Source organism: Aspergillus foveolatus (assembly GCF_047715535.1).
Source record: "Aspergillus foveolatus strain CBS 279.81 unplaced genomic scaffold BDW70scaffold_22, whole genome shotgun sequence".
Taxonomy (NCBI): domain Eukaryota; kingdom Fungi; phylum Ascomycota; class Eurotiomycetes; order Eurotiales; family Aspergillaceae; genus Aspergillus; species Aspergillus foveolatus.
This window is the reverse complement of record NW_027396086.1, coordinates 205,840-233,635: the sequence shown is the minus strand read 5'-3', so window position 1 is coordinate 233,635 and position 27,796 is coordinate 205,840. Positions and strand designations below refer to the sequence as shown.

The following is a 27,796-nucleotide window of genomic DNA, read 5'->3' as shown; positions in this document are numbered from 1 at the left end:
GTAGACTGTCAGTCATAAAGGAATTCGCATTGAATCCACTCAATCAATAATAAAGGGATATTTGGCGCTCAACCGACCCTGCAGGTAGTTGGAAGGATTCGGCGCTTCGCAACAGGTCCAATGTCACGCAGGAAACATTTCAAACGGTCTAGACAGAAAACAAGTTCGAATTTGGCCTGGATAGCCACAGCGTCAGGTAATGTGTGAGCTCTCGATACAGCGCTAAATATAGGTAGACGGTTGAGTTGGCGCTGATTGAAGTCTCACATCGCCATGGACTTCAGTAGGTTCCTAGGTACGGTATGTAGCGCCGTTTCCATGGGAATATCAACATTACGCCGTAGGAAATTAAAAAGGGCTCCACATAAACTATAGTTTGAAGGGTTGGTAGTCCAAACGAACAGTAATGGCGGCGTTAATCACCTAAAATCATCATTGACTCGTCAAACAAGTCAGCGCTTCCGGCTTGCACACACGGACAGACCTCGTACAATAACAGCCAGGACTTGGACCAAAGTCGAGCGCTGAGAGAGCGCTAAGTATTGAGTAGAAGATAGCATACGATATGGACTCGAATCTCGCGTGGAATGAAAAGTGGGTTTTTGTTGGCTGTAAAGAAGCGCCAGCGATAAATTTACCCTTGAGATTGGGTTGCTAGATTGACTAGAAGTCAGCAGCGAGCTTCCAGATTGACTAGAAGTCAGCAGCGAGCTTCCAGATTGCAGTGGCCTGGAAGCACCGAAGAAAACAGAGTGTAAACAGCTTTTTGCTCTTTAAGGGGTGCATTGCACAGTGGTATTGTCCGTCGCTTCAATTCCGGTCAACGGTCTCTGCTTTGGCATATTACGTTCATACCTGGGTACTCTGTAAGCACGGAGCTAAAGATAGAGCTAAACAGACCCGAGTTTAAAACTCATATCATTGGAAATAGAATTGAGATGAAAAACCAAGGGTCTCTTCTATCTCCGCAGACTCCACAACGGAAAGAGCAGAGACGATATCGAACCAAACGATCTTCAGCGAGTAAAGCCCAGGTCAGTTGTCTCGACGAACCTGCAACATCCTTGACCTTTGTCATGATGACAATCGTCAACAAGCGTCTGACAGTGTCTCTGCTCCAGCGGCACGGATCTCGAGTACGTCTTAGCGCTACAATTGCACAGCAAAGCTGCAAGACAATTTAGACCAGCGGATCTCAAAACATTGAAGCTAATGACTTCAGTACCTGGGCGGTCCTGACCCTGGACTCCTCCTGTGGGTGTACCACGGTTTGACCGTATGTAGGCGGCTACCAGATAGCACAGCGAATGGATCCCAGCCAACAGACGGACACCGGGCAAGCGCGCGCCCGAATCGGACAAGAGCAGAGTGTTGCTGAAGCGCGAAGGCGGGCAGTCAAGTCCATTTCCCATGGAAACGAGATGGGGTCAAATGGCTGAACAGGCGGGGATTCGCTGGGGCCCCTGTTGGGTTTTCTTCAGGTGCCGCGCGCGATTCTGCAGACAGGCAGCTCGAGCTGGCCCAGGAAGGGAGACTCTGGAGGCGTGTTTCAGGATAGAATCCCTGGCGGCAGAGAAGCAGAGAACATAAAAGGAGGAAGTTTCTTCAGGATGATGGGTTCACATTCGCTTCATCGTGATATTCGTCTTTTGTGTTTGCATTCTCTCCAGGGGTTGATCCCGTGTTTCCGTCCGTTCCTTGGATTCAAGCGCCGAGTCGACCTCTCGCTTTCCACCCAACATTCCAATCCAGCCAGGTAGCTGGATAAAGGGGCAGATCCAGTCAGGCCGGATCGCTTCTTTCTTAATCTCACCGTCTCTGGCTGGCTAAGACTTCTTCGTAAGACTCTCTGGTCTGCTGTGTTTCTATTTTCGACAGGTCTTGGCAGCTAACCGAATTCGGACTAGAGCCTGGTGCTGTATTGATACCGTCTTCAAGCGATCTGTATCTGTAATTTACGACCATCGCACGAAATCAACGCTCCTCCATCTGCTCTTATACAACCTTTTGTCCTCTTCGACATTGTGGGCTATCCATATTACTATCTTTAACCTCCGTCTGATACTTAACCCTCGAGTCCCACATCTTCTTGACCCATCTCGATCTCTCATACTTCTGCTCGGTCTAAGCCTGCCATCTATCTCACCTACCTCATCATCATCTACATACTCTACCACACTACTACACTCCCTATACAGTCCGCAATGGCTCCTCGGCCAGAGCTCTATCACCTTGAAACACCAGAGCACATTATCTTTCCATCTGAGTTGCAGGAGTATCTGCGAGGTCCAAACCCGACGCCAGCAAGATGCACCGACGGCAAGGGGCCCTCCGTGCCTCCTCCTCTCGCCTACACAGAGTTTCTCAAAGCCCTCAGCCCAGCATTCGGCAGTCCTCTAGAGTCCGCAACTACATCTTATTCATACACTTTCAACAAGCAGCTTCCCTCCCCGCAATCACTCCCTTCAACAGCATCAACAGCCTCCTTCTCCAGCGACACCGTGACCGCAGTGAGGGCACCAAAGACCCACAGACGCGCACGCTCAGGGCCGCCAACTCCCTTGAACGTGCCTCGATCCGCTGTGGAATCAAGCCAGCTCCGCCGGCTGCGCATGTCCCCATCCTATCCGTACTCTCCGGGCGCGGTGGACTCGCCCAAGAGCGCGTATGCAGTTCGGTCCTTGTATCCGCCGCTGGATCGGCAAATGCGACACGTGGACTCGTCTGCTAATACTACTGGGAGGTCAATCACCATTCAGCATATTGTCACGCATACCGTGACACTGAAGCGAGTTCCTTCGCTTGCGCCGCCGCCGAAGGGGAAGAGGAGGCGGATGAACCAGACTACGCAATGAGTCTAACTCGTGCATTACCGCTACCCTAACGCTTATGCATCGAATACGCTACATTCCCTAGTCTCCTCTTGAGTTATGTTCTCGCTACTAGGCTGCATTTTTTCTAGACGGGTTAGCTGGATCCGAGCCCTGGCGGTTACGGAAGAAGCCTCAGACCCAGACGGAAGGGACGGAGTTAGCGCTGTTGTTTTTCTTTGGTCATCTATCTGTTTCGCTGTATCAATTGAAGAGCGAAAGTGGTGTTGAGTTGAGCGTCTTGTCTACTCAGGGATCTTAACTTGTTTGTTGGCTTGGTTGCGTGGTGGTTGCTGGCGTTGAATCCGAAGCGTGTTCCTAACTACCAATCCTACAAACTAGTTACATAGCCATACATAATAGAATGGAAGGAATGACTACCAACTTCAAAGTGAATAGTACGCTCTCTTTCTGTTTGATCCTTCCGACTACACACAACATCCAACTCGCTACCAACAAACTGGACGTCTCATTGGACTTGCGCTGCATTGTTAATAACCTTTTAAATCCACTTCCATCCTTTCGCAATCCTTCGTCCTTCATCCTTCATCCTTCATTCATTGTCCGCAACTCATCCCAATGTTGAGTGCTATAGGTAGGTGCTCAATTTCTATATTTCATGCACCAATCAGAACACTCTTCGAGCATAAGTGTTGTTGGCTCTACACGCTTTGGTGAGAGCTAGACGCTGGCCCCCAGCTGGAATTGGCTACAGAGAACGACTTCGAGTCAACGCACAGACATGATTGGAGCTGGTGGCGCTTGAAATTGTAGCCGCAGGATTATGATGGATTATGGCGCTTGGTGGTGGCCATGTGCCAATTGAGCTTCGCGAGATCCTGTTCTTGGCGGTAGTTACTTTGATTGTTGGCATGGGAATAGAGAGGATCTCGATAGCAGCGAGGGACTGAACAGGCACTTCAAACCATAAACATTAGCTCTGGCTTGCCATATCAGAGACAAGTACGGCTTTGCTGAGGAGTGATCTACTTTCAGGGAACAAATGCACTACGGTTCTTAAGAGAGCAAAGGTCATAGCATAACCGTCCTCGTCTCTCAGGAGGGAACCACACCACATCCTGGGATATAACTAAGCAATTCAAAGGCAACAGATCAGAGATCGATCACTCTAGCCTGATTATGCAAGCAGCATGGCCAGAGGAGCGAACGACATGAGTAGGGTATAGAGCGGCAATAGTTACATATACCGGTATGATACGTTAGTACACTGTAATACATGAAACAGCCCTAAGAAGTATATCACGATCTTTAACATCGACGTCAACGTCGCACATGGTAGAAGGTCTAATCAATGCCAGGAGGCAAGCTGATCACATTGAGCTATTCTTGGATATCGAATCCAAAAGGTGCAAGGTGATTGGCATATCCATGAAGCAAGAGCAAAGTTCAACCCCGCTGGGAACTCACGGCATCACGAAGCAACCAATAGATGCAACTTGCACGGAGGAAGACAACAAGTGCACAGGACAGAGCATACCCAATATAGATCAACGCCCGACTTCTGTTCTATTTTCGTCTTGTGAGTTTCAAGCACATCTTGAATAAGAGTTCCTGATAGGACGGTCCAAAAGTTGCAATGGATATGCCGCAGATTTAGCTGGAGTCAGTGTTAAATTTCCCTGGGCCAAGAATTCCATTGACGGGATATTCAACAAGGGTAGCTGTAGGTAACTATGTCTTTAAGCATAGCCTAGCGTCTTTAGCTGGGGAAAGCTAACCTTATCCGTGTCTGATGTGGGGGGTGAGCAGGATGAAAATCCCATCCGCGATGGAGATTGGTTGCAAGGTAGGGATAAAAAAAGAATGGAGAGTGCTTTCATGCGTGATGAAAAGACAAATTTAGAACTATTGAGTGGTTTATTGCGAGAGGAAAGGAAGGAATGGATACAACCTGAGTGACTATTGGCCGGGAGCGTTGTTGTCGAAGCGCCAGGGCCTGAACAAGTAGATAGGGCTATTTTTGGGTCTGTGATGATGAAGTCTGATGAGATCCTCATCCCGAGATGAATCACCTGCGCGAGAAAACCAAAGTTCAATAAACTAACCGCTGCAGACAAACGCTCTGATTCGTCAAATTAGATTTCTTCTCCGCTTGGGTGATATTTATAGCTGGCAGCTGGAGCTAATGCGCCGTTGTCACTGCGTGGGCCAGTCATAGCGCAGCCCTAAGCGCGGACTCAGCACAAGAATAGAAACATTGTCCTCCCCCGCTCGCGATCGGCGAGTCCTGAAGAATCCATTTTTAGAATTCGTGAGTGTACCTGCAGATCTGCTGGGTTCCTAATTATGGTTTTTCCATGTCAGGTCTGCCGGCGCGATCATTGGCTTGGCTTGCCGCTGGGAACACTATGCCAGCAAGAGGGTTGATGCCGAGTCAGGGTTGTCTCCTGATGGAGTAGATTGGACCTGGCTATTTTGTTCGCTTTTATTCTCTCGTGTCCCAGCATTTGACTATCATCATCGCCCAGGTTTTCTGAGACTGAATGTGATGCCAATTTGGGGTCGATATCTCCAAGGCAAGTGGGCAAGCTGGAGGCTCTAGTTATGTGCTCAAGTGGTCAGCTAATGGAGGCAAAGCAGATGCAAGTCACCAATCCCCTAGCGCGGTCCTATTCCGAGTAGGCCTCGCCTAGTGGGCAAGATGCATCTCGCTCAATTCGCCAGGGACAGGATAAATTCTTGATTAATGGAGCAGCACCAGTACCATACTCGGCCGACCCGTCGCTTGCCCTATATTGCCAAGATCTCGTGTCCTGCTAGGGACCATGGAACGTCGCGCCAAGCTCAGACACGCTCTTACCAGTTCATAAAGGTGTCAATAGCCTACGGATTTCTCCAGAAGATCTGGGAAAGTCGGCACTGCTCGGGCTTGAGGCCAAACGCCTCCATGAACTCCATTGCGGGGGGTGCAGCGCCGATACTCCTACCTACCCTAAGGCAATTGTACATTATACAGTGCCAGAAGAAGCTACATCGCTTCATGCTGAAGTCCAATCCTTTTCACTTCCGTCTTTTCGTGAAAGGAGTGCTTTTCCAGGCGTGCTTACGTGTTCTTCAAGCCCGTAGGATACACCTTTGCCGCCACGCTGCCTTTACTCTCGCCGAGGCACCTAAATCCGTGATTAATGTAGATGCTTTGATGTGGAATGAGCTCGCATGCCCCTTCCGGCTCTTTTAACGCCATTTATTGCTATGCTGAGGTTGACGGGACGTTTGGCCAGGCATCTCATTCGTACGAGTTTCGTCCCAAAGCCATACCTTCTCCCACACCATCTCGCAGTCATTCGTCTCTGACAGATATGTGAAGCTCAGTGCCTTGGGTCGCTCTAAACTGTTCGTCTGTCGCAAGGTATATGTATGGAAGTTGTCTACTCCGCCCGCCTATGGGCCGTATAAGCCACAACCTCAACCTGCCTTGGCCTCGAAGCTACGTAGTTTATAGACACTCCATCTCCAAGAGAGAACACACGATGTACTAATCGGGTAGGGCCTTTTTGAGACATCAAGTACTTTTTCCTACTAAGGGGCCATCGCAGCGTAGGCAGATTTTCATAGCTGCCATATTATGGTTCCTTTGTGTACTTGTCTACCTGGAACATGTTGTTGCTGAACATTTAGACGGGGTACATTAGAAAGGGTAAAAGTTTGAGGTTTCCAATAACACAGAAAAAGTGAAGTTCGAATATTCGCCGACGCCGGGTGTATACTCTACACTTCGCGGTCTGCTTTGTGATGCCGAAACTTGCATATATCTTTCATTGAGCGAGGTTACATGACTTCCGCATCACTTTATTAAGCAGGTATGTATGTATTCGAGTTGAGCTCAATGAAAAAAAAATAACAGACGAGGTCACCATATGTTTTGTTTCGCATTGTTGGCATTACCACTGAGGAACTACAGCGGACAGATAAATCTTATACTGAATCACCAGACGTGTTTCAGACTAATGTAGGGCCCCTACAGAAGGGAAAGAGGTATAAGGTGATAAGTATTGCATTCCTTTATGTCTCTTTTACTTTGTCTGTTTGATTGGGGAAAAAAGGAGCCTGGAGTCTGCGACCTCAAGAACATTGAACGACAGTATATACATGTACGTTCATGGGTATGTGCAAGTGTATCAAGAAACCGAATACATACTCTTGATAGAGTAGGAAGAAGATGAGGAGGATAAAACAACCGAGCACTTGTAGCGCTGAAAAGCGAGGAACAAAGTCAACAACAAACGTCAACATACCATTCGTAAAAAGGAATCTCGACTCCAATATAGGCAATGAAGAGTACGAAGGGGAGAAGAAGAAAAATTAAGCACAGAAAACATATCCGCCTGAGCTAAGAGAACTAAACAAAAGCAATATCAGATAATAGTAACTGGGTGTAACTAGAGCCCAGAACCTTTGGTCCAAAATGGACCGCAGAAGAGAAGCATTTCATCCCTGTTCACGGGATGATAGGCCAGATTTGGTATGGGATATGGAAAAGGCCAACAGAAAACCACCGCCAACAGAACTAGATATAACCGCAAAGCCCAAGGGGTAACCGGAAACAACGCCAACCGTGCGCCAATGCGATGTTGAAATACTAGGTTGGGTCAGCTATTAAGGCAAAAGTGAGACAAGAAAAGTACGCGCATACCTAGCAATATTTAGTGTAGAAATATTAAAGCAGAAGATAGTGCCATTCCCGAGCCCTCATAACATCTCGCCAATGAATGGGTTGTTGCTTGACTCGTTGCGCGCCAACCGCCAACGCCGGCGACGGCATAGCCATATGCGCGTCGAATTCAAAAGCTGACGACGAAGGAGGCCCAAGGAACCCAGACGTGCGCTCGGTATAGACAGGCTCACTGTCGTCGTCGGAAAGCTTCCAAGTCTCCTGCAGGACGGAATACATGCGTCCGAAACTGCCAAAGTCGCTGCAATCGCCCAATGCGGCAATTCGTTGCTCAAGGATAATGCGAAAGTTGCTTGTTGGCGTTGAGAATGCGCCGGTGATTAGCATCGGCCACACAAGCGAGCGGTCGAATCCAAAGGGTCCTGAGGGAATGTATTGCAAAAGTTCTGAAACCTTCTCGACGAGGTCTATGATGTTTTGCTGCTCCGGATGGAAGCCGGGCATTAAGCTGTATAGATAGATGCGGGCTGCAACACGGAAGATGGCGGTCATGTTCTTCGTGAGTTTATCAGCCTGGATAATGCCCGTGGCGGATATGGGGTTTTCGAGGGTCGGATTGACGACCACTTGCTCGGCATGGTCGAGCTGGGCTGTTAGTGCCGAGACGTGGTGGCAGACTGTGTAGTCACTGATGCGGCCTTCTTCCTTCAGAGAATCAAGGCAGGCGATTTCGGAGATCAGGTACATGATTCGGTCGTCGCACCCCATTAGTTCGCGTAAACCAGACGAAATTCCGTTCAGGTGCTTATGCCTATATGCGTGTGCGAATTGGGGCGATCTTCCGAGCATTGTGGCACCAAAAATATCAATCCATGTGCTGAGAGACATGCTAAATGGGGGCGGCGTGAATGGGTTTGCGTCCATGAGCCCTAGCTTGTTGACGAGGTCTGTAACGGCTGTGAAGTGCTCGTTCCATCCTATATCCGGGAGGCCGTCCACTTCAGGTGATCCCACCGAGCAGTGGAAGAAGATCATTGCTAGCGTTGCGTCTAGGATTGTATCGTGACCATGGTCCGCATATAAGGCTTTGTGGAGTTCTGAGATCGCCGCGTAACGGTGGCGCATGATGTCCCTTTCTACTCGTTTACCTCGCTGCTTCTTCACGGTCCTCAGGTGGATAGCCGATACGCTGAGACAGCCATGGTAATATGACTTGTTCGAGTCGAGGGAGCGCAGAATCTCGCGGGCTCGGGATGGTCCCTGTTTATGGAGGTCGAGAATGGGAAAGACCAGCCGGAGGACATTGTCGACAAAGTGATAGAGTAGGGAGCGCTCTCGGTCATTTGAACTCATCTTCCCTTCCAGATAGAAGGATAGTGGTCGGTCTGGGAATTCGGAAGATCCAAGCGAGAGAGGATTCTGCACACGCGGTAGGGGATCAGTAAATCCTTGATACCATTCGTCACTCTGTACTGCTGGAGTCGTCATCGCTGTGGTTGTTGTTGTCGTCGTCGCTGTCATTGCCGCTGAACTCGCTGATAGCTCTGAAATCGAGGTCGGTGTAGGAATTAACGGAGTTGCTGTTGGGTCAAACCAGAAGACGCTAGTATCTTGCAATGGGGTTGTATCAGGTACGTATGTGGTATCAGGGATATAGGTGCTGCTACCAATTCCAGCATCAAAGCCATATGGAGTAGACATTAGTGCGCCAGTTGCAGGTGCCGGTAAGTAAGATGTAGAGGAATCGTATGTGGTGGCCATCATTGGTTCCACCGGGGGTGATTGAGGCTTGCTGACAGGGTTGTCGCGAGGTTTGGCTGATGGGACCGCACGTTTGATGTATTCTACCCACTGTCAGCCCTGTCTACCAGCCACATAGAGACGCATACCCTGAAGTGCTACCTCCTTTTGCAGTACTTTAGTCTCCCTGACCTTCTGTTTTATCTTGTCCTTTTGTAGCATTCGCGCCTGAGTACTGATCCACCAACTCGGCTTTCGGTATTCGCAGCTGACGCCTAAACTGGTGCATGCCACGCAATTAGGATGAGTCTCGTCGCATTTCTTCCTTCGTAGGCGGCAGGTATAGCAACCTGCGGAGGAACGGTCAGTTTCCATGCTGAATAAACTGGCGGTACGGCGCAACTAGTCGAGTATGCTCCCGTCAACACTAACCGTTACGCGACCGTTTGTATGCCTTCGTGACCATATTTGCGGGGTCCTTGATAACGGATGTCTGATTCTGAATTTTCGGATCTGCCCTTGTTCGCGCCGACTGTTGTGGCTTCGCCTGCGTACTAGGTCCGGCAAGAGCTGACATGGTGTACTATCGGTTCCGGCGACTTGACTGGGAGACACGAATACCGGGTCCAGATATCTGCGACAGTTGAACGGCGAAGTACCGCGACAAAGTGACCATATATTCAAGCAGTCCTCACTGCCTTCGCTGTGTCCCGCGTCGTGTTGTGTTATGCTGTAGCGCAACAGCCGAGTCGAGTGTCGAGAGAGACCGTCTGTCGAAGAGACAACTGAGTGAAGCCGTGGTGAACATGATGCTCTTAATATCTTTGGAGATGAAGACCTATCAAGCCAAAAGTAGCAATGCATCATGCTCTGATGCTTCTATTTTTTCCACCATGCGGCGGTTGAGCTAGTTAGCTGCGTGAAGAGTGCATCTCGAAGCGCGGGCGGGGGGCAGATCTGGAGCAAACGACGAATGACAACCCGACAAAGAAACTAATTTTGGATCCTGACCGGCGGTTGTGCCTGGGGATGATCAGGGCCGGACTAAGTTGAGAACTTGAGGTGCCGAGTCCCCTGTCAGCGCCTGCTCCCGTTCGGGCATAGTTGGCGCCGCGAAGCAGGTCACGGTTGCGGCATCTGGATGCCTGCTCGCTAATTTCCGGGGTAACGTTCTCGATCTGATATTCACCTTCCATGCTATCATCGTCTCTTCCATCAAACACATCTCTTGAATGACTTCTTCACTCGAAACTGACCGATTCTTGAACATCTTCGACTCCTTCGCTGGGACTCGATCTTGATTTGCAATCATTAGTGTCGCCTACTTCAACAAACACGCAACATCATTGGCTGATTTATGTTTCAGAATCAGAAATTGTCTTGCTTTACAGTCCTCCCAGCGACTGATGAAACGCTCGCCAGGAGGTTCTTTGTGAAAGAACAGACGGAGGTGCATGCCAAGCTTCGGTCCAGAGGCTCGATTGGCAGCAACTCCAGCCATTGGCGGTTCGACTGGCCACTAGATTGGCAGAGAGCACTCCACTGCTGGCGCTTTCACAAGGTCAGCCAATCACGAATTAGCAGTTAAGAGTGGCCCGTGCCGAACCGGTAAATCTGGGCTTGATAAGCTATGATTCGCCAGCGGCCGCTCGATACTGGCAATCCCCAAAAGTTCCCCAAAGTTGACGCCCTTAACTGTCATCATGAACTTAATGCAGCTTAATTCTACTAGTTCGGGCGGCAAGAAAGAAGTTAATTAGTGACAGCAGAGCTACAAAGACTTCAATGACGTGTGCATCTATTAATAGGCATTCTTTCTGTAATGAAGGTTAATTACCACGGTTCGAGTCCAATTCCACATTAATTCAGCGCCCTCGAACATAATTAGCAACGTTCTGCATGAGACGCGCCTAAGACTGCCCAAGCTAGGGAATCTCCGCCGGCAATTTTGGGCTAAATCTCTCAGGCATGGATCTCAGCTATGCCCAGCGATCTGTGACATTTTCCGTTATATCAATAGACAAAGCTTTGCCGCTTTAAAGACCGACTCCATGGGAAGGGACAAGGCCATTCATAGTATCCCGGCTGTAGATACCCCAATCAATAAGGTCAGGACAGGGAGTGTGTTTATCATGGCTCACCAGATTCACCCCGACAACCGGTTGAAGTAAAGGACTATGATTTTAAGAAGCGACTGTAGCATTTAGAGGGGTAAAAGAAATATCCTTAGGGGTGCACAAACCGCACGTTGTGGTATTCATGAGTGTTATAGACTTGAGATTGTAAGGGTAGGGAATACTACTCCGTTTGCACCATGCGACCGGGTAGGACGCAGGAACCATGCTTTTAGAATGTGTAGGGTGACCTAGGAAGATTTTGGGCCTCTGGGTACAGATTAAGTTATGGCTGTTCCATGACCTGGGAAATTGGTCCAGGACGCAGGTACATAATAACCGGCCGTCCGGTTTTGTCGTCGCGCAGTATATTGCCTATCATGCGCCTAGAGCATGGTATTTTTGCTAAAAGCGAGCACCAGCACACATAATAGTAAAATGGAGAGGATTTCCTCACCATTATAACTGAGTACTGACAGGGAAAGGCCTACAATAGGTGTTGAGGATGGGCGGCATATGAAAGTGCCAGCAGGTTTGGGCTCGATTTCTCTACCGGGGATAAGAGCGCGATGTCAGAAGCCGGAGCTATCGAGTCAAAAGTTACACAAGCCACGTCTCCATCGTGCGATCGAGGCGGTGCTGGTATCATGAGGATGCGCTTCAGCGCGGTATCATTTGGGAATGAAACCATAACCTGGAACCAATCGCATCGAGGTCATTCCTGAGATAATAGCGATAACCCAGGCAACGGGCTTCAGATAGCGCCGGTATCTAGGAAGCAATAATTGTAGTCCTGTAGTCAAGTGCTGAACCGAGGTCACTGGGAATTACTTCGTGGGCGCTCCAGATTCCGAGTCTTGTACAACACTAAGGACAAGGATATGTTGTTGACGAACGGCCAGCGACATTGCCAACAAAGTCTGACTCTCACGAAGCCTGATGGTGCCAGTTGTGATCGTCCCAGCGGGATTGTGTAGTATTCGGAAGCCTACCTGGTGGTGTTGAGAATGTGACATCCTCAGCACTTGACTGTCCCAACAAATATAAGCATGGCACGACGGTTAGTACTATGGCTTGCCTGGGAAATTTATGAGACAACGAACAAGGCATTAGCACAATAGTACTTCTACCTCATGACACCCGATGTGACTGGTGAAGAGTCAAAAGAGCGGTCTTCAAGCTTTGAGGAAGGATTCAAAGGGCGGGAAATCCATTGGTATTTGAGGTTCGAACTGACGGCCCCAAGTGTGACAAGAGCGTAAAGTGGAGAGGAGCATGGCGAGGAACCCCATCACACTTCAATATGCATTGAGGAGCAATCACAACGCTCTATTTAATGCAAGGATCTGCCAATATCGGTGAATAGCTTCTATTTTCAGCGATATTTACTCTGTAAAACGATACTAATTGAACCTAACTGAGTCAAAGTTGGCTAAAATTAATTGGCATTTGGCGCCGTCAAATAGGACAAGCCGTCTTAGCGCCTCCTCACCGACCAACGAGCAGCGGACATACACAGCTGGGCGTGATTACAGCAGTAGCGTCCTTCCGCTAGCCTCTCAGACACCATGCTTCCCCTCCTTCGTGTCCTATCTGCCATGGGAGAATTTCAAGGTTATGCAGACATCGTCCTTCCGCCAACCACAGCTTGTAATCGATGTTCTCTAGCCGCTGGGGAATCCCGTCATGCAGTGGTGCAGCCAATCAGCCCCGTCGGCCCCGATGCGAGCACCTAAAGCCGAAGACTATTCGCCGTTGCCCCCTCCCATATGCATCTACATGTTCACTTCATCACATCCATCGAGGACTCTCCTCGCTGGACAATACTTTGCGTTTCGGCATGATGGGGAAATGAGGCCGGCGCTTTGAGCCGTGGCATATTCCTTTTCCCTGCTAGGGCAACCGTCCTTGACCGACTGGGATATACTTAACGCTGTGTGATCCCACGATCTGCTTGTGCCCCCTCACTTTCCTACCCAACAGAAACTTGTCCGCCTTTTGGCATCCACACTCACCTATCCTGCCTGCCATCCTCCTATTCAAGAAGACACCGCAACCTCGTTTTATAGCAGTCCGTGCAAACACATTCATATAGCATTGCCTACAATCTGCTTATAGGAGCTTTCGGCTCCCTCCGCCCGCATCATGGTACGATCTTCGTGCATACTGGGAGATTTGATGTAGCTGACATCAACAGGCTTCTACTCAGGACTTCCAGCCATCCTTCGATTACATCAAGGCCCAGGAACAGCTCTTCCTTGAAACCAGATCGTTATCCCATACTCGTTCCAGATCGGCCATGTCGGAAACCACCGAGATCATCGACTCAGACTACGATACAGATTCAAGGAACGCAACGTCCGATAGCTCGCCCTACAGAAGTGCTGACTCGGTTCGTATCACTGCCGCTGGACGCTCATTGTGATCTTGCCCTAATCTGAGAACCCTGCAGCTCGTGGCAGAGAGTGTTACCACCCTGTCAACCCTGGACGATATAAAAACCCCGGACTCAACCGGACTTACCGCATTCCACTTTCACCTCGATGACAGTCCTATCAAGGGTCCTCAGGGCCCGCATCTCTTTCGAACTTCTGAGGACTCTCTTTCCAGATATCAGCCCACACCAGAGTGGACGGAAGAAAAGGCACCCGACAGCGCGATAGCCACGCAGTTCTATACCGGCTTCAAGACGGTGCCGTTTAGAACCGAACAAGAGCGAAAAGATATCCCGGTCCCCGTTGTCACTACGCAAACACCTCCGCCGCCTCCACCTGCTCCGGCACGTCCTGCATCTAGAATCGGTGTTGCGAACTGGTCACCTAACGAGGTGGTCAGCTGGATGCAAGGTCTGGGGTTCGAAGACTCCATCATCGAAAAGTTCTTCATTAATGACATTACTGGTCCAATCCTGCTTGAACTACAGATCGACGATCTCAAAGAGCTTGAGATATCTTCATTCGGAAAGAGGCATCAGTTGATGGCCTGTATCCGCCAGCTCCGAAGAGCCTACTACTCAAGCACTCCCCAGTCTTGCTGCTCAGGAATGTCTACACCAGATCCTACTCATCGACAAAATACGCGGACACCTCAAACTACTGCTGCTGAGGTGGGTGCTGACTGCACCAGCCCCATAGTCGAATGCGATGCTCCGAGGTCTCGATCAGACTCACGATCTTCAAGCCAGCACCAGCACCGGCAGCACAGTCGTCAAAAGCGTGGTCGCCATGGCACAGAAATCGCACCTCAGGATTCAGTATCCATTGTCGCTATCGAGCAGCTGCTTCCTAAGCTGCATGTGTGCTCCAAGGGTGAGAATTGTCGCAAGTGGCAGAGGCAGCAGGCCAAGATCGCTCGTTTGCTGAAGGACCTTCAACTGGAAGGCCTTGGAGGTTCTGTTCTCGTTACCAGTGATCCAGCAAGCGCTGCCCATGCACACTCGGTGGCAAAAACGCCCAAGATGGAATCAAGACCACAAGTACAGGAAGTCAAACCCAAATTAGAGGTCAAACCGCCTATGCCGGAGTTCAAGCCAGCTAAGCCCGAGTTGAGGTCGCCAAAGTCAGACGCAAAGACGCCCAAGTCCGAGGTGACTCCTTCTCTTGTTGCTTCGTCGGATATTATGGGAGCAACCCAGAAAGGCGATATTCACCTATCTCAGGAACGGCTTAATGATGTGCAATCACGAGATCCGCAAGAGAACGTGCGAAACTTCCTTAACTTCCAACGGCTCAGTGCTCTTCAGCCGGTTACAGACCCTGCCACTCCTCCTGCAGAGCATGATGCATCCATGGAGAACTCACCTACTACTTCACAAAAAGGGACTCCAACTCTGGCGGAAAATCTCCGCCACCTTCCAAAGCTGCGGATACCTAGCCTTCAAGCCCCGAGCGAAACCACTTTCTCTCCAGGCTACTCAGCGCAGCGTACTATTACCCCCTCTGTCCTCCGCAAGTCACGGCAGTTTCCCACTATTAACCGGAAGGAGTCACCGAACCCGTACAGCGGCCTCCTATCACCCTCGGACTTCTACCGTCGTGACCCTCACTACGCACAGCGCACCCCGCTGTCCAGCGGTGACGCACCCTTGACAGCCATCCACATCGGTCCTATAGAGCGAGGTTTCTCTCAATCTGTACCACCAGATATGCGATTTGGGAATCAGGCTGATGACGCCCGTCCGGCTTCGAGGACGGAGAATCATCGTCGACTGCACTCTGCTGTCAATGGACCGTCTTTCAGGCCCATGGTTCCTGTTGTGGAGCGCTCACCGCTGCCGCCGATTGATACTCTCGAAGACCTCGAGAATACCCCTCGAGCACCGCATTGCAGGAATAACCCTTTCAGCCCCAACTCTGCACACGCAAATGACATCATCCACAACGGCTGGATGAAGAAGCGGAAAACCTCTAAGCTCATCCGCCACGAATGGGAAGAGAACCACTTCACCCTTCGAGGCACTCATCTGTGCATGTATCCAGATGAGCAGGCCGCTCTTCGGGACTCCAAAGCATTGGAGCGTATTGATGTAGATGACTATGCCGTGGCGTGTTCTTCACTGCGGTCCACCTCTAGGTTGACCAACGCTTTCAAAAAGACCGTCCTGAAGCGCGTCAATAACAACCAGGAACCAGGGGCGTTTGCCTTTTCCCTGATTCCTGCCTCGAATACCGACCGCAAGCATTTCTTGCCAGGCGGACCCAAATCACACCATTTCTCCGTCGAGACGCAGCAGGAGCGCATCGACTGGATGAGGGAGCTGATGCTTGCAAAAGCTCTCCGACGAGGCCGAGAAGGCGGCGATTCTGTCAACCTCAATGGCCAGCCTTTCTAGCTTCCTTCCCTTTGATTCTCTTTGATTCTCGACTACTAGCATTGATACCCTTCATTCTTCCTGCCCCCAGTTCGTTTCTCGTCCTCTGCTATCCCTATTTATTCGTTTTATTTTGACGTCCCTGTGCTTTCATTTGGCAAATGTCCGATTCAGCCTTACACCTAACGACGTGATGACTTTGACTCATTTGATACTATGCTACCCTTTCTTCCTTTCATATACCGTCCGTCTACCAATAAGAGATTGCTAGATTTGACGCATCCTGAGCAAACAGATGGCTCGCGCCTGGTTTGCTGCTAATGATCACTGTGGACTTGAGCTGGAACTCGTTGTCTAAAGTGGGCTGTATTTGAGGGAACATGTATGTACATTGGAATTGTACAAAAAGAATATCATTTTGTGCACGAAGTCCATCATCTATCTTAATTGGTCTTCCGCTTTGAGTGTCAGTTGTCCAGTTCAGCCTCATATCTCTGTACCAGAATCATCTTGATCCATGGCAGTTGGAGTTCATCACTGATCACCAGTATCTTTCTCATATAGAAGTGTACGTAACGTTCATCCACTTCCCCATCCACTCCCAGCGTAAAGAATAAAGAAACTCAAAATCTTCAAGGGCATCAAGAAAATTGCGGTGTAACCATGGTATGGAATTGAAAACCAATGACCTTGAGCGGGCGTGAACATGCATACTCACGCGCCGCGCAGCGCAAATCTCTCCTTTAGCAGGTGTTAGGACAAATAGATGGCTGGGCGTTAATGTGCTCTTGTGCCTCACATTATGGGGACAGGGATCGTTCGTTTCGGCCATTGGGTGAGTTGAAATTGGGTGGACTGGCCCGGCGCTTAATAGCTAAAAAAGAGTGGTCTGACATGTTGCCGCAGCTGCTGATCAGACCAATCCTGAATCTCCAGCAGCCCTTCGTTCGAGACGTCTGCGGACTGTTCACTATCACGCAGAGAGGGCCAATAGCTTTTATTGTGAAATTGTTGGTTTTTTTTCTTGGTCGCCTCGGATTCTGTATACGTACATTGAAGCGAGCACGGACAAGAGCATGTTGCCGTTGCAACGAAAGATCTCCAGGACAGTACCATGGCATGCCCGTATTTGTTCTTGTGAAATATGTAGACTGGGTTAATTCAAAGCCATTTTGAATGTAAACAGCAATGACAAAACATGGCAGGTTGGATACGCGGAAGAGTGAAAACGCTGTGTCTTGATGAGGGGTACCGATACGGAGTACTAAACCTAGCGACTGCGTGATCTTCCAGTCTCAGCTCATTCCTTCTCCATTCGCTAATGTTAGCAGAGCGTTTGATATGAATCCCAATATGCTTATTCCCCTCGGTTGGCTTGGTGCCCTTTCCCTCGAGGCATCAACCGCGCCATAGACCCATCACTATTTACCTAGTTTATTCTCTTAGCCTGTTTTGTAGCTGGCACATTCTGGGGGATCACCTCTTTTCTCTTTTCTCCTGACACTGACACCGTTCACGACTTCTTCCTCTCCCCGTTACCCCCCGCACCACCGCTCCGGCGGCCTCCTTCCCTTCCCAGTTCTATTCATGATTTACATCTGCGACGACCATAACCTGCATAGGAGGGAGCATGGCCGAAGTCCAAGCCCTGCGGAGCCAGCTCACGCAAGCTGCTGGCTCCGCACGTGTTGTTGTACGCTGCCTTAACGGCAGCCGCGACCTCCAGGAGTCCTCACAGCGCGCGATAATGCTCCTCGTAGATGCACTGGACTCGATCTACAGACTCAAAGACCAGATCGGTGATGGCGAGAATAAGGACAACAAATATCTCGTTGAGCCGCACCGGCTCGTTGCCCTTGCTGAAATCCTGGAACGTTTTACGTCGACGATGAGATCCATGGAGCTTTATTTCCAGCCTGGCGGGGTGGGAGTGACATACTATAGGAAGCACTTACTGGAACGGACGTTCTTGGGGAGACTGGAACAGTACAAGGTCATGTTGTTGCTGTCCATGCAACCGGATTCTAGGTATGTTTGAATTACTTTGTTCTCGAGGTCGGAGATGGCTAATTGTACGCTAATTATCGTCTTTTTAGCGAGCGATCGTTCCTGGATAAGAAAATACGGGCTAGTCTTAGGTCAGGAGGGGAGGTGGAGTCGGGTGCGTTGGAAGTGCGTTTTGCACAATGCGTATGCGCTCTGACTCTCTGCGTACAGGTCCGAAGGTCGACCTTCAGTTCGAGGATCGTGTCCTCGGGATCACAAGTCAGCTTACAACCGAAAATTTTATTATGCTTGCCGACTTGTGCAATCGGCGGCTAAAAGGGACTGGGCAATGGATCTTCGATGATGAACAGTATAAACGATGGTTGTTGGGCTCTACGAAGACATTATACTGTGTCGGTCCACGTAAGTTATGTTATCAAATCTCTTACAAAGCAGGATGCTAACGGGATAACTATAACAGCTGGTGCGGGCAAGACATTTTTAGCGTAAGTGCTTATTCTTGGAAAGAAGCTGTGAATCATAACTTACTAATCTTTGTTCAGAGCTTCCATTATAGATTCCCTGCAAAGAACGTTTACGTCCCCTGATGTGGCAACGGTGTTTATCTTCTGCCAGGACGAGAGGCAGAAGGAACAGTCTACACTTGATATACTTCAGAACATCCTCGCGCAACTCGTCTACCGCAAACGGGGTCTCTCGTATGCATCGTCCTCCCTGTACCACTCCGAGTCCATGATGAAAGTAAAGGCTTCGCCAAAGGTCTATCAGAATGCCATACGTGCTGAGGTAGATAGGTTTTCGAAAGTCTTTTTCATCATCGACGGATTGGATATGCTTTCCGATAAGGAACGTCTACTCGGCCGGCTCCAGAAACTTCCGGACCAGGTACAACTTCTCGTCACCTTGCGGGAAGTGAGTCAGGCCTCAAACTCTCCTCGCGTAACGGTGCTAGCTCCAAGCACGGATCTTCAGCTTTACGCTATCTGGAGGATTGAGAGCGACGCGAGCCTTGTCGACCTACTCAAGCGGAAATCTAGCCCCCAAATGTACCATGATGTTGTGAGCATGGTGGCGGAGAAAAGCCATGGAGTGTATGCTTCTATCCTCCTTCCCGCTGACCAGTCTTTTGTTCGCTAACATGACTAGCTTTCTACTTGCCAAGATACACCTCGACCTTCTAGCTCGCTATACAGAAAAGAGCCTCTTCGAAAGAGCATTAGTACACCTTCCGCAAAGCCTAAGTGAAGCATACGGAGAAGCGATGAAACAAGTTGTTAGTCAGGGGCCCAAGGCTGCTTCCTATGTCTATTGGACTTTATACGCTCTTCGTCCTCTAACTGTCGGAGAGTTGAAGTCAGCCACCAGTAGCACTGACAGTCCTGCGAATGACCAGTTCATGAGCTTTGAGCATTCCCTACAAACACAGAGCGCCGGGATTCTCACCGTCGATGCTGTAAGTGGAACCGTCCGTTTCGTTCACAGGACAGCCAAAGAATATCTGATCGGCACACCATCGCGGGTTTTCTTCCCATCAGCCCAAAAGGATATTGCCGAAGCGTGTTTGACAGCCATTACGCCGGACGAAGTCGTTGATGACTGCTATTATAATGGCGGGAACCCGCCGCGCAGTTCCGGCAGTGGGTTCCTGAGCTACGCTGCGATGTACTGGGGCTTCCACGCACGCGAGGTGCACGAAGACGAGCAAACTATCCAGGTGCTCATTAAGACATTCCTTAATAAACTGCTTTGGAGGCGACCTCCCCTGCAGGTCTTGACGAACGAGCTTATGATTCCGTCTGAGCTGGGTCTGGGAAAATACCCACAAGATTGGACAGCTCTTCATATTCTTGCTTATTTTGGAATTGTGAGCAGATGCAGGCGCCTCATCACACAAGGTGGAAGAATTGACGCAGGTGATAATTCTTTCCGACTCACGCCTTTGCATTGCGCGGCTAGCAGGGGACACTCAGACATGGTAGAGTTTCTTCTTGATAACGGTGCGGATGGAAACGCCATTGCTCGCGACGGCAGCACGGCCTTGCATCTAGCCACGCAATATGGCCAACGGAAAGTCATGAAACTCTTACTTCATCGACCGGTTAATGCTCAAATAGCCAATCTTGAAGGCGCCACAAGCCTCCAGCTAGCTGTGAAGACCGAAGCAGACGAAGCCACCGTCCCTCTCCTTATAAAGAACAAGGTAGATGTGAACACTCGCAATATCCGCACAGGAGATACGGCACTGCATCTAGCTATAGAGTGGAGACGACCACGAATTGTCCTATACCTTCTCGATAAGGGTGCTTCGATTGATATGACTAACGAAAACGGCTTCACCCCTCTCCAGCTAGCCGTGAAAGTCGACAACTGCGAAGCGATCTCTGTCCTCCTCCAGCGCCGCGCCAACATTGAAGCACGCTCTCTATCAGGCCTTACAGCGCTCCAAATAGCCGCGTACGAAGAGCACTGGGTTGCATTCGACCTCCTCATCATCGGCGGCGCGGATATCAACGCCTGGAACAAAGAAGGCGAATCTCTCATCCACGAGCAAGCGCGTAAAGCAACAAGCCCTGCCATCGCAGCTAAGCTCCTTGACCAAGGCGCCAATATCGAAGCCTTTACCGCAAAAGGCCTCACTCCACTTCACTGTGCCGCCCTTGAGTCCAACAAGACAATGTTTCTTTTCCTCATTAGCCGCGGTGCAAAGCCCACAGCCCTCACTGCAAAGGGCGACTCCCTGCTACACATTACCCTCCCCATTCTAGAAGAAGGATTCGACATCCTCAGGATCGCCCTCAACTACGGGGCTAGCGTCCATACCGTCTCAAATGAAGGCTGGACACCCCTTCATCAGGCGGTTTACGTCGGCACAGGCGCGCCAGACCATGAATTCCCCCAGATAGCAGAATACATCCACCTCCTAGTCAGCCGTGGTGCGGACATTAATGCCCGTTTGCAATCCCCCGCAAGCAACAGCGAAACCTCACTCCACCTTGCCATCACCGCCATTGTTACGCGGCCCGATTTAGTACAGCTGCTAATCCAATGCGGCGCCGATATCAACGCACCTACGGCAGAGGGGAAGACACCTCTTCATCTCGCGGCCGAACGAGGGCGCGAATCAATTTTCCGAATCCTGTACGATGCAGGGGCCGACATGTCCCTTGAGGTGCCGGATAGTGCGAAGGCTGACGATGGGCGTGACAGGCCAGGGATGGGGAAAACCGCGTATGATATTGCGCTGAGTAATCCGTTCGGCCGGCATTGGTTCGAGAGTGATGGAAAGCTTAAGCCTGTTGTCAAGGAGGTGAAGAGGAAGGACAGTGTAGAGACACTTATTGACGAGGATGAGTTCCATGGAGAAGGTGAAGGGGACAGCAACGCAGTGGTCATCGAAGATAAAGCTGGAGAAAGCTCCGCCACCGAGGCCGTTGAACGTCCCCAGGAGCCATTACCCTCAGACAACGCCACCCCCAACCCAGTCTTCGCACCCCGGAAATCAGTCTCGAGAAGCGGGAGCTTGAGCGGGAGCATCCGCTCCTCATCTGCTCTCGGCCGCAGCATCGGCCAGCATCCCAGGTCAAACTCAATCGGCGGCGTATTATCGCCTGCATCGTACTCAGATTCTGCCTCGCCATTTCCGACGCTGCAGAACATTAACCAGAAGACCGGGAGTCGAACTTGGAAGGGAAACAGGAGCTTTGATCGTGAAGCTTGGGGTCAGCTAGAGAATAGAGTCTCCGTCTCAAGATCCGGGTCCGGGTCTGCGTCTGGGTCTGGATCTGGGGAATGGGCTGGAAGTGGGGACTGCGATGGTGATGGAGATGTCCAGAGTCTGAATGAGAAACATGAGCCTGTCTCGTTCGTTCAAAATGAAACACCATATGTGATTGTTTGAGTACGATCGCGTATACACGGCTAAGAGACGGACGGGATGTGGAAGACACGCAGTGAAATCTTGGATAAGTCATGCGTTTTAGCGAGCATGGCATGGCATGGCGTCGCTTGAGCGGTACATTTTGTTTTTCTTATTTCAATCCGGATTTGTCATGGTATGCCGGGTATGTCTGTATATAGTATGTTTGTTATAGCGTGGAATGATACCCTATGTAATGAATGACTCAAAAAGTCGGTGTGCATATTGTTGGCTGAACGATTTGCAGTAACCAAGTATACATGTATGACTCTCAACAACAAAATGTATAGGTATCAATGTCATTCGGTAGCCCCAATGCCTATTCAAACTGCTCTTATTCGGTGCCTCCCGCAGCCCCCTACCCTCACCCTCCCTCCCACATGCAAAAGCCAACTGGGAGCAGGCTGAGTGCAAAGACAGAACATATCTCTCCTGATTGACACCAGACGGCTAAGCGAATAGAGACTCCTCTGTTCATCCACCTTGATAAATTCCAACCCGAATACCCATACATAGGCAAAGTGACGAGATTCCGATGTACAAAGTATCCTCCATCAAATACCAGTGCCCCTTTTAAGCAATCAAAAAACTCGACTTCCACTCCCACTCACATCAGTACCTAGGGATAATATGGTCTTTCCTGGATTGCCGACAGCAACTGGCCGCATTTAAAGTCGCAGGAATAGTCCAAGTGGGTTGGAACAAAAGTACAGAGACCATAGGTCTGAGAGTATTGGATATTATGACGCTTGTGGATTGAGCTCAACTAGTCGCGAACTAAAAACTCATATAGTATGGAGACTGTAGATAAGAAGGCCAGGTTCTTGATGTGACAAGGGGAATTGGTTAGAGTCCATAGTTCAGAGTTGGCCCAATGTGATTGATTAAACATTGAAGTCTGCATGTTCTTGAATGCCTCTAAAATCGGAGCTAATATAGCCAACTCAAAACACAAGGTCCATACTGAAAACTACCATACGAGTGGATCCAAAGTGTTTGACTTGCACTTACATCTTGATTTCAATCCTCGAGAAAATGAATTCTTTTCTTATACAAACTATCGCAACACCTAATACAAGCAAGGCAGACAGCCAACCCAATCCGAACGAAGCATTGGACAGTCCATTGGTACGTCAATCATGTCATGACCAGAATCCATCCCAACCAATATCCAGTATATAACAGACATATTCAAGAGCAAGAATAGATGAAAAAAAAGAAAAAAAAATATTAAATAAAATAAAAGGAAATGGGTCAAGAAAGGTATTATAGATAGAAGAGATTAGTGTAGCTGGAGTAGTAGTAAGTGGGTAAATAGATAAGTAAACCGTGGTATCATGCCGCACAGCCCCTGTTGAACATCAACATACAATTGAACAACAAAGTGGTATCATAAACGAGGCGAAACGAAGAAAATGTAAGGTAAGATAGCCAGCCAGTAAGGAAAACAGGGATAAGGTAAGGAAATGGGAAAAGAGAGGTCATAACTATTCTTCGGTCAATGCGTCGTCGCCAGTTTCGCGCCATTCTTTGGAACGCTCGATCAGACGGCGCACGCCCGAGATGCGCTGTGCCCAGTGCTCTTCAGATGGCGAGCGGAAGGTGTATGCCCGCTGTGAGGAAATCACGCCGATGCTCTGCAGCACCGCCTTGCGCGAGTCCCGGCCAAAGACGGCGGGGTGGTTGATCCATTCGAGAGCGGCTTGAAGGTCGCCGTCGAGGGCCATCATCGTCTGAGTGTCTACTGCCGCGACTGGGGTGATGGTGGCAGTGTCAGAGGCAGCCGACGAGTGGCTGGCGAAGGAGGACTTGGGAGAGTCTGAGGTGGGCGTTTCGCCACGGGACTCGGGCTCGGCCGAGCCTTTTGCGGCCGGTGGTGGAAGAGGCGGAAGGCTACCCTTGCCTAGGCCTTTGAGAATACTTCGGGTTTCGCTGAGCAGGTGTTGAGCCCGGTCGTGCTGCGCGCGCGACACAAGCGTCAGAGCCCGCGTCAACATGTCTGAAGTAAGCAGCTCCATGCGGCGTTGCACGATAGACGGATGAGGAGGAATCGGAGGCGTCGACGGCCTACCGCCCTTGTGTCGAGGGTTCGGCGGGAGCATCGTGATTGCTAGAAGAGACGGTCGTGGTGAGTGTGTGAGATGACCCTCACGAAGTAAATCGCCGTAGGTCAGGTCGGCCTGGATCAGCGGCACCTCCTCTACACTCAAGACGCGTTGGTCGTCACCGTCTGATCCGCCGCCAAGCGCTTCCAGCCCGGATACCAGACTCTCCCAAGGATCTTGCGGTGGGGTTTCATGGGTAGCGTTGTCGGGTGGGATGACAAGCTGCACGAGAACATCGCGCTTGTCGCCAAACCGCAAGTCTCCAAGAGCAGCCTCGGCGTCCCGTCCGGTAGCTCGCTTGGTAGTGTGCAATGCACCGCTGATCTTGACAAACTTGGCCGGGGAGCCTTCTGGGAGTCGCAGCTTCAACTTGACGTTCTGATGCGATGTTGTTTGAATGGCTCCGAGGCAGCCAGCAACGCATTCTCGCAACATCATCCAATCCTTTACATAGAGGTACGAGCCCTTGGTCCGCGTCGACAGCTCGATCATGGTGTCCGGCTTATGCGTCAATCCTAGGCCAAACGAGTGAATGCCCACCCTAAGATTGTCAGTAAAATCGCTATGCTTCACAGGACTAGAGAACCTACTTGGCAGCTTCGGCCCTGGAAACGACAAAGTCCACGCTGTCAGGGTCCGAAGTAGACGAGTCGCTGATCAGAAGGATACTAGACACCGGGTTCGACGACTTCCGCTGCATCAGCAGATCCATGGCGACGTTGGCTCCCTCGACCACATCCGCGCGCAAGCTCTTCTGTCCAACAGGTCGGATGGAGCTCAGAATTTTGGACCATCCACCCCAAGACTTTGTCGTCATCCCAACTAGGGGCACGCCTCCTCCACTTGAGCCGAATGTCACTAATCCCATGCGATCACGTGGACCAAGATTCTGAACAAGGAATTTCAGAGAGTCGCGAAGGAGGGTGATCTTCAATCCCTGCATCGAAGACGAGACTGGAATCACAACAACAATGTCAACGGGAATGTGAATCGATGGCGATAGCACATTTTCTACGCCCATGTTCGTGTAGTCTGTAATGGCCGTGTTGTTCGAACGCGCCGCACCATGAGAAGAGTTCAACGATGCTTGCCGTTTCATGTTGCCATTACGGTAATCATCTTCTTCTACTCCGGAGTGGCGGTCAAAGTCAAGCTCAGGGCTTCGAAGGGATTCGGCAGTGTTGTCCAGGAGAGCACGGCGCCAGATATCTAGCTGACTGCGATTGGGGAAACGAAGATAGAAGCACGGAAGTTCGCTGACCGACAGGTGCAAAGTGAGAATGGGCTCATCTAATGACGTTAGCTCACGTTTGATAACAAAAGAGGTATCCATACCAGCAACGTCTTCAATGGTTTTCAGGTGCTTCCTGATAAGAATTGAGCCCTTGAGAGTGCAGCGTGGACGAGGTTTCACCATCTGGGGGTCGTAGTGGTGTTCCGGTACGCGTTTCTCCTTGACGCAAATGAGCATTTCGTGAAACAGATAGCATTCCAAATCCTGCCAAGATTCACGATCCTTGCCCACTCGCATGTGGCCATGCAAGCGAAGTTTGCCAAACCTATAATGGTCAGCTAGTACAATACGCACGAGGAAGTAAGCTTACCGTTGAAATTCCAGGCCATGCCAGTTGTCTACCTTGGCCCTCAGTTCTTCGGCGATTTCGTCAAGATTCTCCTGGGTCTCAAAAGGAGCGGGCTTCTCTGGCACGGACGGGAACCGTGACGGATAGGGCTCATCCTTGGGCAGCGAATGCGTCGAGCCAGTCCGCAGATCATCGGTGTCTGGACGCCAATTGCCCTCTGGAACTTCAACCGTGATCAAGCAAGTGAGCGACTGTTGTTGACGAGATCGACTGATGGTAGGGAATTCACTACGGATAGTGACAATGGGGGCCGGGATTGGATTCTTCGTCGTGGGGGCAGTGCGAGGGCTAAGATCAGATTCCATAGCCTGGAGATCGTAGTCGTGACGGCGGCCTTCGTGATACTCGCCAGACGACCCAGCCGCGCTACCGTTCCGGGAATGATGTCGAGACACCGATGCCAGACGCTCAATCCGCTCACGCTGAATACCGGTATCCTTGCTATCCCGTCGGTTGCTGTACGTGTCCCGACTATCGCGGTTATACGGCCGACTTCCTGCATCACTAGCAGGGTATGGCCGGCTTCCCACGTCACTCGTAGGATACGGCCGACCCCCCACCTCACTTGGTGGGTTCTGTCGGCTAGTGACCGAGTCCCAAGGTGTAGGAGTCGTCAACCCGCTTCGCTGCGTCATCGCATCACTGTTAACGGAGCGCACTATGTTGCTCAGTTTCTCTATAGCTCCGTCAGCCCCGTCGGCACGTGGATCGGACAGTTGCTTACCAATGTCTAGCACGTTTCCCCCTCGCGTCGAGTCAAGCCCCAATGGCGCATCACATGTGGGGCAATACTGACCCTCGATCTCGCGCAGGTATTCGTAAAAACACGCTTCGTGGGCGACATGAGCGCACGAGAATTGGAGCACCCGCTCCCCGCGCAGGGTATGTTCTAACGGCTCTTCACAGACCGCACATTCGCTGCCAACGAAAGTGCGCTCTCTCCGCGAGCGACTGCGGTCGACGTCCATCAATCCTGCCATTGGCCTCCCAGGAAGAGTGTTGAAAGTCTCGTGCGATGAGGTCCTGGAGACACTGTGGTTGGAATAGGCGCTGAACTGAGCGGCCGATCTGGGTGCGTCGGAATAATAGGAATCAGCGGTCAAAGTCGAAGGAGCGCGAGCCCGCGAAGCCGCAGTGTGGCTAGAAAAACTGGTGTCCGCACGATCCGCGCGGGAAAGCGAGCGAAAGGGCCGTAAAGGCGAACGAGCGGGGGATTCCGGACGCGCAAAAGCTAGGCAGCGATGCGGTTAGCAAGGATGGAGGGCAGAAATGGCCAGCGGAAAAAAAGAAAACAAGCCGACACCAATGGAAAGCACTCGGAAGGATGAGGAGGTGTCGTGCATGCAGTAGTGAAGGTAATGGTTGGACAATCCTCGTCTCCGTGGCGTATGGGGAGCGGATGAGCGACTGTCAAGAAACGACGAAACAACAAGGTGTGAAGAGTCAGGAAGCTTGACGAGCAGAATCACAAGCAGAACAGGTAAACCCAGGCAGATCAGGAGTATGTAATAATAACCATGCACAATTATAGGAGGGAAAAAATGACGACAACGGATATCGCCAGTCACCAGTGGCAACGTGCAACGCGCGACACTTACAAAGCGGAGTCTTCTTCTTCGACCAGCCAAAGAATCCACGCTCGCCTGAATCGACGGTGCCAGACTTTGAATCAGATCGCGATGGGGGACGGTGTTTCCACATGGGCAAACTCAGTCAGAGGCCTGACGAGCAAAAGAGGGAAAGAGGTAAAAGAGGGGAGGGGAGGGGGGTTGATTTGGAAACTGGGCGGGATTTAGGGGAGTCGTAACAGGGTCAAGGACGAGGGCCAGGAGGGCCAGGAGGGACAGGAGCAGGAGTAAGGTGGAGACACGAATAGGATAATACGGCGAGAATAAGACGATGGCGTTGAAACTGAAGGAACGGGAGAGGCCAGGGGTGCGACTGTGACAGACGAAAGG

General features: G+C 50.6%; 6 protein-coding genes across 6 annotated transcripts; 4 read left to right on the top strand and 2 right to left on the bottom strand.

The window, feature by feature from the left end:
* Positions 1–1,810: 1,810 nt before the first annotated feature.
* Positions 1,811–3,219, top strand: BDW70DRAFT_135791 (uncharacterized protein). The gene is made up of 2 exons (XM_073736752.1): positions 1,811–1,839; positions 1,908–3,219. Exon 2 carries the CDS (start codon positions 2,205–2,207, stop codon positions 2,853–2,855), a length of 651 nt encoding a protein of 216 aa, XP_073596284.1. The 5' UTR covers positions 1,811–1,839; positions 1,908–2,204; the 3' UTR covers positions 2,856–3,219.
* A 2,148-nt stretch (positions 3,220–5,367) lies between these two features.
* Positions 5,368–6,157, top strand: BDW70DRAFT_48141 (uncharacterized protein). The gene is made up of 2 exons (XM_073744106.1): positions 5,368–5,407; positions 5,472–6,157. Exon 2 carries the CDS (start codon positions 5,578–5,580, stop codon positions 6,067–6,069), a length of 492 nt encoding a protein of 163 aa, XP_073596283.1. The 5' UTR covers positions 5,368–5,407; positions 5,472–5,577; the 3' UTR covers positions 6,070–6,157.
* A 1,391-nt stretch (positions 6,158–7,548) lies between these two features.
* On the bottom strand, positions 7,549–9,820 carry BDW70DRAFT_150064 (Zn(II)2Cys6 transcription factor; the record flags this gene model as incomplete). Its single annotated transcript, XM_073739102.1, has 3 exons — positions 7,549–9,320; positions 9,393–9,593; positions 9,676–9,820. The coding sequence occupies 3 exons, from the start codon at positions 9,818–9,820 to the stop codon at positions 7,549–7,551; spliced, it is 2,118 nt and encodes a 705-aa protein (XP_073596282.1).
* Positions 9,821–13,656: 3,836 nt separating this feature from the next.
* On the top strand, positions 13,657–16,188 carry BDW70DRAFT_159732 (SAM and PH domain-containing protein; the record flags this gene model as incomplete). Its single annotated transcript, XM_073740733.1, has 2 exons — positions 13,657–13,749; positions 13,810–16,188. 2 exons carry the CDS (start codon positions 13,657–13,659, stop codon positions 16,186–16,188), a joined length of 2,472 nt encoding a protein of 823 aa, XP_073596281.1.
* Positions 16,189–17,531: 1,343 nt separating this feature from the next.
* BDW70DRAFT_48106 (NACHT and Ankyrin domain protein) lies at positions 17,532–19,010 on the top strand. Its single transcript, XM_073744105.1, has 5 exons — positions 17,532–18,195; positions 18,264–18,328; positions 18,385–18,576; positions 18,635–18,659; positions 18,731–19,010. The coding sequence occupies exons 1-5, from the start codon at positions 17,798–17,800 to the stop codon at positions 18,759–18,761; spliced, it is 711 nt and encodes a 236-aa protein (XP_073596280.1). The 5' UTR covers positions 17,532–17,797; the 3' UTR covers positions 18,762–19,010.
* A 4,567-nt stretch (positions 19,011–23,577) lies between these two features.
* BDW70DRAFT_150061 (vWFA and PH domain-containing RING finger protein) lies at positions 23,578–26,806 on the bottom strand (the record flags this gene model as incomplete). Its single annotated transcript, XM_073739101.1, has 3 exons — positions 23,578–24,736; positions 24,786–25,754; positions 25,800–26,806. 3 exons carry the CDS (start codon positions 26,804–26,806, stop codon positions 23,578–23,580), a joined length of 3,135 nt encoding a protein of 1,044 aa, XP_073596279.1.
* Positions 26,807–27,796: the final 990 nt, after the last annotated feature.